We start from the raw sequence: 10,551 nt of genomic DNA, 5'->3' as shown, positions 1-10,551 counted from the left end.
TTTTTTTTTTGTAGCATTTGTTTACCCAGACTGCAAAGGAGACCCCGATGTACAGGTGCACACACTCATACACCCATTCAGTCTATTGTTTCTACTTAGGTGACTGCCTTAATACAGTTTATCTTAGGCTGAACTACCCAACCTGGTAGCCTCAGTGCGCTGTTTGTTTTAATGACAGGGAAAATTGCAGCTTTAAAGACATCCTAGATTAGCCATTAGCTTGTCTTGTTTAAAGTGTACCTATTGGACATCCATTAATCAATTAAGACTTCTAGTCACAGTGGACGATGATGAAAACATCAAAGTCATATATCTAAAAGATGTGGAATTTGCTTCTAGGTGTTGCCTTTCACTTTGAGGTACCCTTTTCTTCCCTCCCATCCCTGGTGACACTCTCATTCTGAAAAACCTTAGATCTCATCAAAAAGTAACTAACTCTAAAATTCTGACACTTATATTACCAACCAGAGTTCCCACTCTGGCAGAGCTCTCAGAAATCTCACAGAAACACTGCCATTCACCGTCAACTATCCAATCATTACTCTTTATCATGACACCATTCTATACTACTAAATCTAGATGCAGTCATCAGGATATACCTGCTGTGCTTTTCATGGTTAAGCATCAGTGACATACTTGTAGTTGCAGTTGATATCAGACACTCTCCAGATGTTTTGAGTATCGAAGCCCATCCTCTTGACCTCCATTTCCATTCTCTGACGTACATGATCACCTACAAACACACATAGAACATGGTGCGAGGGTATAAATGAAAAATGCCCTCTCAAACATTTACTTGTTCGAAAACTGTGAACGAATGTGTGTGAACCTGGGCGACAAAGATGAAGGTGCTGATCTTCATCGTCAGCGCTGCCTCCTAGACACCACGCGTGATAGGCCAGGGCGAACAGGTCCTCCAGCCGTGATGGGTGTGCTATGGCCCGGTTCAGACGTTTGACCCACTCCTGGCACTGCTTGAACGTTGCAAAGTGGCATCTGTGGAGATTAGAAAGATTAGTGAGATCCAACAAACCCTTCATGCACTGGGGACTAGGAGAAAAACAAAACAAAACAAATCAGCTGTTCTGTGATTTTCCAGCCTTTAAACCAGAGTAGTAATGTGGTTGCTTAATAATGTGGAACCAAAATGCTGCTGGGCACATCTGCTACCGAGTATGCGACAGTTCCACTGGTTTTAAACTGTTCATGAACACAAAGATGAGAATTTACCAACACCCTTTATTACCTTTGAAACCTTAGTTTCAAAAAAGTATTACCTACATATTATTTTACATTTCCTATCTAAGGTGGGTGAATGACAGTGCGTCACAAGTTGTAGTCATTGATGATTTTAGTCACAAGTACAGTTCTGCAAAAACACATAATTTGACTTTTTCTCCATGTCAAGTCCTTTTACATTATTGCTTAATTTGATCTCAAGTAAGTCAAACTGAACTCCAAATTCGGTCAGTCTGTTGTTATGTGTACAATTTACAATTGGTAATGTGTACAGTTTCCTAAATGAACCCATAGTATTACTAATTCAAATGTGTATCAGAGTACTGTGCTGTAAGAGAGTGTAAGAGTGAGGGGCTCTTCTTACCTGACAACTTTAGAGTCTTTGCAAATGATGTGCAACTGGAACATATCTCTGCTCTCTACACTTTCTATCAGCCTGAGAGGCACCTGCAGAGGGAGACAGAGAGCACGTGCATTTAGCCTGATGGCCCACTGTGTGAGCAGACAGCACACTGGCAGAGAAATTACCACCCTCTGGTCTAGTACAGACTGTATCCAGGTTAGACACACTAAGTAAACCTTTAACCTGACTGCAGAGGAACAAAAGGCCACACTGGTGTTCCAACTTTGCCTCTAGAACTGTTATGATACCATGTGACAGCTACAAACCTGCCGTCCCTTATGCTTTTCAAGCAGGTAAGTGGTACTTTAGAGTAAGATGTTAATGAACCCCCGACGAGGTTTAAAAAATCCCTTATGGACAAACCTTTGAGCATAAGGACTATGTATGCGCACTTTTTTACAAATAATGGCCAGTTTAATTCAAGAGAAAGAGTGCTGGCGACACAGTCATTTCACAAAATGATTAATCCATCTACCACTCTGCTGAATGTAAATTACAGTTTGGCCTCAATGCATCCCAATCATGTAAAGTGAAGAGGAGCTTAATGACAGCTGTCTAGACTATGGCAGAGGGTGATGTTTTATCATATGGTACTCACAGATATGTCAATGTCCACACCTGGGTAGGTCTAAAACACAGTGACACCATGGAGCACAGACAAGGAGAGAAGGAGGGAGGGAAGAAATAAGACAGGAGGAAATGGAAAAAAACAAAACAACAAACTATTAAACCCAAAAAGGAGGCATTGGGAAATGAAGAGTTAAAAGGAAAGTAAACACCAAAGAGGCTGCGAGATGAAAAGACAACCGAGCACATCACGCTGTGCACTATTTGTAGCACATGGCCAAGTCAAATGGAAATCATGACGAGAAAGACAAACACAGGCGGGAGTAAAGGGCAAGAAAACAGCTTAAAAGTAAGAGGCTGTAAAGAGTTGTGAAGGGGAGGTGTGGGTGAAAGGTTGTTTGCTGGCATTCATACAGTTCATGTGTGCTTCTGGGGTCAAGGCAGGAGTCTGTCTAAGTAGGAAATCAGTTTGATAAGGACTGTTAGTCTGTCACATTTGAACTTTGTGTGGTAATCTCACTCTCCTCTGCTTAAAGTTAAGGTGAGGACGTGCCTCGGTGATTGGCCCTTGCCACCTCCTTCGTTTTTAAAACTGTCATCTTTTCCAGAAGCTGAATCCTTCTGGAAAAGATGACATGGATTTGGGAAGAAGGATTTTCATTGCCAGTGAATGCAAACAACCAGCCTGTTTGTATTTGAGCAAGGCCTGACGTCAGCAGGAGCGAGCTGGTGGAGAGCACTGCCAGCCTGGATGTCACATTAAACCTTTGTGGTTTCAGGATTAGAGGGTCTAGTGCTCCTGTGATTTCACCTTGGTACAAACAACTACATGCCAAGTAAGCTAAAAGTGCTCAATGGGTACCCCATTGAAAGTTTATTTGCCTTGTTGCCACAGTTATTTCTTAATGAAAACTTATATGGGGGAAGGGAAAAAGTCTAATTGCATCCAAACTAAACATCCTTCCCTCTCCTCTGCTGGTGGCATAGGGCTCTGGCAGAAGTGACAGTTCTGTGATTCTTTGTTAGGTTTGTTGTCAGAGACATGCACTCACATTGATGACTGAGTCCTTGAACTTGATGTGAAGTCTGTAGTTAGAAATGGCAATGATGGCTTCATCAGCACGGCCAAGATATTCCACACCTTCCCCCTGAAGAACTGGGAACGGCACCTGCAAAGACCCAAAAACAATGGAACTGTTTAAGTCTCATGTGCATGAAACATTACACCAGCACGCATTTAACAGCTTTATTCAATCTACTGGAAGTCTAATCCTGACAGAACATATTATGTTAATGCTGCGTCCTCAGTTTTGGTGCAACTCATTCTAAATATTGATTGTGGGAATGTCATTTTTGGACAATGACAAATTAAATTTAACTTGGTCAAAAAAAGAAAAAAAGTAATCTCAGAGCAAAACAGCAAGATATGTGACATGATCTGTTAAGCTCCTTGTCATACTTTTAGAGGTACTTAAACTCAAATATCATATTGGCACGGCATTTCATTTTTATAAGCAATACCCAGTATAGCTGACAGCTTGTGATCATCCTGTCAGAGTAATATTGAAGATAAAAGAAAAAGAGGGACATGAGAAAAAGCGTGCATGTGTAGCTGTCCAATTAGGGCATATGAGTTTTACAGAAGAGCCTTTGTTAGCACAGAGGGGCTTGTTGGTAGGAGGGAGACTGTCTGCTCCGGTGTAGAGGGAGAGGGATCCCAAACTGTCCATTAACATTCCATGGCCATTTGATTAGTCGCAGCCAAGCCCTGGCTTCAGCCGCAACGAGACCCCTACATTAAGGTAATTGCTTCCCAACAGAGGTTAACAGAACATTTTTCATTTCATTCTGAGGCAGGGTATTATCTTAAAAGTCGACAGAGTGGAAGAGACACATGGTTGCACGTGCCAACTCCCAAAACATCTTTTTCATTTATCTAAAACCGGAAGCTTTTAATCAGTTTCAGACCAGCTGCTCTTGTTGTTATTCTATTTACTTTACTGCTTTTTCAATATAATTTAAAAAACATGCACTGAAACAAAAGATCTTGAATAAATGGTGTTGACCAGGAGCACAAGTGTTAGATTATAAAATAACTTTGTGAAACACTCTCGGCTTTGTGATGAACTGGGGGACTGTGTTAGGCCCATTCCGTCTTGACTAAAACACACTTTTTTTCCTTAGTTGTCACTTGGATGCGATTGGCACGAGCACAGTTATTGTGCTATGGCTGCTTCAAACTAATGAAAAGTGCGACACCGGTCTTGTTGTTGAGTTGCTAAGTAGTGAGGAAAGTGTTGCTTAGAGACAACATTACCTCATTCTGTATTAGCATGCACTGCTGAGTCATGCTGAAGAGGACCCACTAGTGCATGTTAAAAAAAGACAACATGCAGCAGAGCAAATGCAAGGCTATAGCAGGCCCACTTGAAACAGCTAACACTGCTGAAAGAAGAGCTCCACAGCACAAAAAGCTAAATGTGACCGATATTCCCATCACTCCATCCAGTCCAACAGACTATTTACTCTCATGCCAAATTGCATAAAACTCTAAAATAAAGCAGGACTATTATGTAGAAATCCCATCGAGTGGTAAGAGGTCAAAAGATGTTGATGATGGCTGATCCATAAAAATGTTTGTTTGTTTTTTGTTTTTTTTAAAAAGCCCTGCTATTTATCACTGCACCTGCTGCTCATCAATAACTGAAAACTTCCACATGAATCGAGACAGGAAGCATGACGAGGGGGAAAAAAAGTGTAGCTTAAACTGGGAAATGGAGCACATAGTACTCTGCGCTCAGACATCAGCAGAGCCAAATATAGGCAGCAGCAGCCCCCTCCTTCTCGGTACAATAGAGCGGGACTTTGAAATATCTTTGGGATTAAAATATTCCAGTTTTTCAACTGTCCTCCTGTCCTTGAAAGTGACAGGAGGACAAATGGCGCTGACACCTAGGTTAAGCTTAAAAACCATGTAGCTACTGACTGAGGAAAAGGACCGAGGATACTGTTTTACAATATATAAAAGGAAAACGCCACAAAAGCAGAGGAAAGGTATATGATTTCATTAAATACTGGCTCAGTGGCAGTAGAAATAAACAAATTCAGGTAGAGAGTGTACACATTTATCTGCTGTGGAAAAGACTTGAAGTGTGTTGCTAGAAGTGCCATAGTTAACATGCTGTACAGACTGCAAGCTGCATTAAACAAGCTGTGCTCCAAAAGTAGGTGCATGAGTCACTGGCAGCAAGCAAGTGCAGCATAAGATACTGTGTCACGTTTCCTCTACGAAGCCTTCAGCAGCATAAATATGACGAGAGAGGGGGGGAGGGAGGGTGAGTAGAAAGCCCCATTTAAAGAGGAAAAAAAAGAAAACACTGACTTGTGAGTCGTGACTTCCGGTTTAAGCAGCCTGCCTGTTAGGACATGCACGTGAGCAAATGTACGCGCAACTGAAAGCATGTTCCATGACTTGCACGCACGCAGGAGGGAAGGCAGTAGGGTAATAAATACAGTGGGGTGGGGAAATGCCTGCAATTTATCCGCAGTAAGAGACATCAGCTATCAGTGAAACCATCATGGGAGAGCCTACACATGCACAAAAAGTCACACAAAAGCACAGATACAATGTGTGACTCCATGTGTGAATGCAAGGGGAAGGGAAGCAAGCGTAAGAGTGCAGAAACAAAGATTCTGCCATAAGAATTCAGTAGATTAAAAGACGCTCTCATAAACTTTGCTAGCAGACTATGATACAGCCATGCTTCCTTTGCACACTGCTCAGTTGGAAAAAATATACAAAATACCTTTGACACAGAGCCCTTTAAAGCATAGCACTTTAATAATAAAACATTTGAACAGGTTGATACTCCCTGCAGTTCAAGTGGCTTCAATTGAAAGCCACAAAAAAGAAACAACAGATAGTGACCCCAGGCCCCTCCTCCCTCCATTTTTCCTTTGTCCAGTGCTCCAGACACATGATGCTAAGCTCCATTAACCACCAGACAGCCACAGAGCGCCAGCTTAACACCAGAGGGTCAAGCGCAAGTTAGCCATCACAGTTCTGCTACTTGTATCCTCACTTGGAACAGACTTTGAAATCCTTCTCACTTAAACTGACCTAAATGTTTCTGAACCTTTTTATCCTCTGCAGCGGCTTCTAATATATTTATGTAAAACATTTTTGGAACAGCTTGGGGTAGTCTATTCTGCAGTATGGCTCACATATACAAATCTCTCAAGTACAATTTCTACTGTATTTAGAAGTTGATCTTCAACAGGCCAAATACATATATGTATTTAGCCTTTTTATGTTAATAATATGAACATTTACATTTATATTCATAAAATAAATGCTTTAAAGTAGGTCAAGCACAAGTGCTCCTTTACAACCAATGCACTTAAAGAAAGGCCTCAGCCACAATTCAGTCCTTTCATATGTACGTGCAAAACAACTTCCTGCTCTCCTTATTAAAGCTTTGCATAAAAATATCCCTTTTCTTTACATGCTGGCTTAATTCAGAACCAGTTTTAAAAAAAAGTTTACTGAAGAGAATTTGTTTTCTTATTAGAACTCTATGATACTTTATCTGTAGAGAGTGTGGGCAATTGCTGCATTCAAATGGAAATACTTGTTATTCTAATAGCTAATTAATTTCGTCAGTGTTTAGCACAGGAAAAAGTTGAGCTACATGACAGTGAAAAAAACAAAAGCATTCCTCTGCCTGTCGAGTTGAGACTTGTGCAGTAATATCTCGGAAATCATGAGATGACCAGGCGTCAAGGTGAGGGTGTTTCAGAGGAACATTGATTTTATTAGCCACCAAGATTTAACATCACAACCTAGAAGTGCCACACTTGTTCCTGGTTTTCTAATATTAAGTCATGTTGCTGGGCGTGAGAGCAGATGGGACCGTGCTGTAGAAGTGGTTGTCACCTCACCTGAAGGCTTTCATCCTCCTTCACCAGCTCCTTCTGGGGGAACAAATCCTTGGCCTTGATGTACTCCAGACTGGGAGGCCCCTCTTCACCCTGTCAGACACAAACACAATCCAGCGATAGAAAGATAAATACTTCTGTCGTGATTCATGTGAGACTACATATGAGAAACTGAAGCAACACACAAAGTCCATATAGTTTGTTGATAGCAATACTGAAGCATGTGAAGAGACATGAAACAATCAATACAACCAAACCCAGAGTTAATATTCTCACTGCTTTTATCAGGTCCTTTGGCTCTGGTAGTTCATTGGTTCATACGTGCCAGGTAGAGTTTTGCAATCTCCTGCAGCCAGGTCAGACATCACATAGGAGATTAAAAATTTACTGCGAGGGCCCTAAAATTATACATTTGAAGAAGGAAAAGAAGTAGTACACAAGCTTGTGTTAGGTCAATGTGCCAAACCATTTAAAATGTTTATTACTTGCTTATGACTGACAGTTTTCCTGCCTGATGAATACTAATGCTGAAAAAGAAACTTTTGATGTTTGCAGTGTGTTTGCTTTGGCACTGCAGTGCAGGTGGTTACTGCAAGTGTAAAAGATACCCAGTGCTGCCTATCACAAACCAGTGCACTATGTGACTGGGTGTAGTGCAAACAAAGATACTGTGATTAACTTGAGGATTTTACCTTTTTTTAAAAAAGGTTTTTCATGAGTCATGCTTCACTATAGTTTAAAAAGTTCCTTGGGGCATAAAAAAAATACATACAGATAATAAATGTAACTATTTTGATTGCAAATATGATAGCAAATATTTCTCAGTTTCTTAGAAATTACAAACAAACAAAAAACAAAAAACAGCTGCAGTCTTTTCAAGTTCACTTCTCTTCTAATAGATGGTCGGCTAAAATTAGACTGCAACACTTTAAGGAGTGGCGGAGATGAGAACGAGAGGAACAATGATGGCAGTCGAGTCTGTCCTTGAAGCTTAGGGCCCTGTGTCCAACTCGGGCTGAGCAAATATGTTCATCAGGTCATACTTCAATCACTGGACTTAAAGAGGTGAAAAGCAATCACATGATGAAACTGAAGGACATGCCCTTGGCTTTTATTCTCTTTAATCCCTATTCTAAAAACACCAATGTTTTGCAAATAATTTATTATAATCTTTTTTTTTTAAACTTCATAATTCAAAAGTAAGCACATTAAGCAAATTAACATCTTCCCCAATATACCATTCTATACTCTATAGTGTATATAGTATGGTACATTAGTGCGGTACATGTCCAACAATTTTCTAGCTTTGTGCTATAACACGAATAAGTTCCAATCCTTCTCGTTCAGGTGCTGTGTCACTTCTGCCACTTTACTGCTCTGCTGGATTTTCACTTTTCCATTTGAGTACGACCCTGTGTCATTTTGGTTTTATAATAAAATCAGAAATAGAGGCCTAACTGGGTGGTTTATTTCTATGAATCATATCCACTGAATCTTCTAGCATCCCACCAAGATAGCTATAGTATATTTAAAAAAACAAAAACAAATAAACCACACAACAGCAAAGTATCAGTTAGGTGAAATTATTCAATTTTAAAAAGCAAAATGAAAAAAGATCCCATGCATATTAACCCCCCCCCCCAAAAGAAATGGCATGAGGAGGCGTCGAGATCAATTACAGTATTGTGTTTGAAAATGTTGTTTAATTTTAAAATACGGATTCGAATACAAGACAGTAAGAACAAAGTGAAATTAACCTGAAAATGAAAAACCTTTAACACTGCATCCCAAGAGGAGGACATGCTGAAATTTCAGGAATTATATCAGAAACCAACTGATGTCTGACCACAGAGAACTCCTGCTGTGTTTACAGTGGTTACATCTGTAATCCGGAGGCTCAAACTGGTAATTAAACCACACGATAAGCATACCACCCATTGGGCTGGTAACAGATGGACATAGTGTCCCTACAGTGACAACCCCTCACCTACAAGTCACCAATCACCAACATTTTCCTAAAAGCATCACATCACAAGTAATAATGACAATGAAAAGGCAGTATTTTTCAGCTTATGTGACATAGCTCCATCAGTAGGTAATAATTACAGTGAGCTAAAAACATACATCTCTGATAGCACAGGTGCTGTCATGGATGATGAAAACAGTTGGCACCCCAAGGTGGCTAAGCAGTGCAGGAGAGGATGGCTGGATGCAGCTCTAGATTTAGGTATTGCATGGACAAAACAGCACAGGTGTCAAATTCTTGGCAACCCTTGGAAGGGAGAATATCCAGCTACCAGGGCATTCCCTCTCTCAAAAAGGGCCTTTTGAGGTAGGTACGGGGGTAGAAGTCTGACAATGGGAGAGAAAAGTGATAAATCCCAACTGAAAGTCATCTGTTACTTTATTATAGTATAATTTGCAATAAACAGTGGTGGTGATGATTGGCACAGAGGTGGGTGTCATGGTGAATGTGTCCATGTGAGGCATTTAAACCCCCTAATGAGTTGCTCCAGTGGTAAGTGCTATCTATTACTGCAGGCTCCGTTTCCTCCAAATGTTGCCTTTACGTTCACGGTAATGCTGCGTTTCCATCTTCATATAAATGCACACTCAAAATGAGGGGAGAGTGGTGGTTTTGTAATGCAACGATCAAGTAAAGTGTGCTGTGTGTGAGGAAGAGGAAAAAACTCCTGTTCAGTGATTATCATCTATATTTAGACCAGATAAATATGCTTTAATGAGTGCGTTGTTGTTTGGTAACAAACAGAAATCTGATAGAAAATGGGTTGAAACTCCTTTTAGTTTTCATGTAAATTCTAGCAAAGCCACCATGATGACACTCATTTGTTGTTCTCAGTAGCTCTGAATCGGTATCACAACTTGAATGTTAGCATGAATGTCTTGATGCATTCTCAATCATCCAGGAAAGTAAATCTCCAAATAGTTGATTTTGTTCATCTGGACGTAGCGTTTTGTGGGAGAAACGTTTCGTCACTCATCCAAGTGACTTCTTCAGTCTCAGCTGACTGCAGGTTTCCCCAATCTTATAAACAGTACATTTGCATAATGACTGAAACCAGCCCACTGAAGGAACAATGGGCTGGGAGGTCAGTTTCTTAATCTTAATTATGCAAATTCTCATGACCATTGATCAACAACCACTGACCAAAACCCACTGATCAATGACCATGAGTACCATTCACAGAGAGGTGGGGAATGGCTGCAATCACAGCAGTGTAAGATGGCGAAAGATGTACCCTTAGGCCCCCTCCTCGATTCAGAGATGGTCTTTCCCTTTTCACGTAAATGGCCTCCTTGACTCCACGCTCAAACCAGCGTTCCTCCCTGTCCAAGATGTTACATCCTCATCCTTGAAAGAGTGTCCACTGGCCTGTAGGTGT

At 40.8% G+C, this 10,551-nt stretch overlaps 1 protein-coding gene across 5 annotated transcripts in view; it reads right to left on the bottom strand.

Annotated features, from left to right (window-relative positions):
* The window catches only part of mtmr4 (myotubularin related protein 4), a 43,313-nt gene that overhangs the window by 10,815 nt on the left and 21,947 nt on the right, over window positions 1-10,551 (bottom strand). For 3 of the 5 annotated variants that reach the window (XM_005737794.1, XM_005737795.1, XM_005737792.2), the window contains 6 exons: window positions 7,151-7,240; window positions 3,262-3,378; window positions 2,241-2,270; window positions 1,604-1,686; window positions 830-996; window positions 637-733 (listed from right to left, as the gene is read on the bottom strand). In XM_005737794.1, the coding sequence (XP_005737851.1) occupies window positions 637-733; window positions 830-996; window positions 1,604-1,686; window positions 2,241-2,270; window positions 3,262-3,378; window positions 7,151-7,240 (584 nt within the window). Of the gene's footprint in view, window positions 1-636; window positions 734-829; window positions 997-1,603; window positions 1,687-2,240; window positions 2,271-3,261; window positions 3,379-7,150; window positions 7,241-7,423; window positions 7,442-10,551 lie in introns of those variants that run through there. The other 2 variants (XM_013912083.1, XM_005737793.1) reach the window with 2 other exon arrangements.

Source organism: Pundamilia nyererei, unplaced genomic scaffold, assembly GCF_000239375.1.
Source record: "Pundamilia nyererei isolate P.nyererei 1_Seehausen unplaced genomic scaffold, PunNye1.0 scaffold00080, whole genome shotgun sequence".
Classification (NCBI taxonomy): Eukaryota; Metazoa; Chordata; class Actinopteri; order Cichliformes; family Cichlidae; genus Pundamilia; species Pundamilia nyererei.
This window is presented reverse-complemented; position numbering and strand designations above follow the sequence as displayed.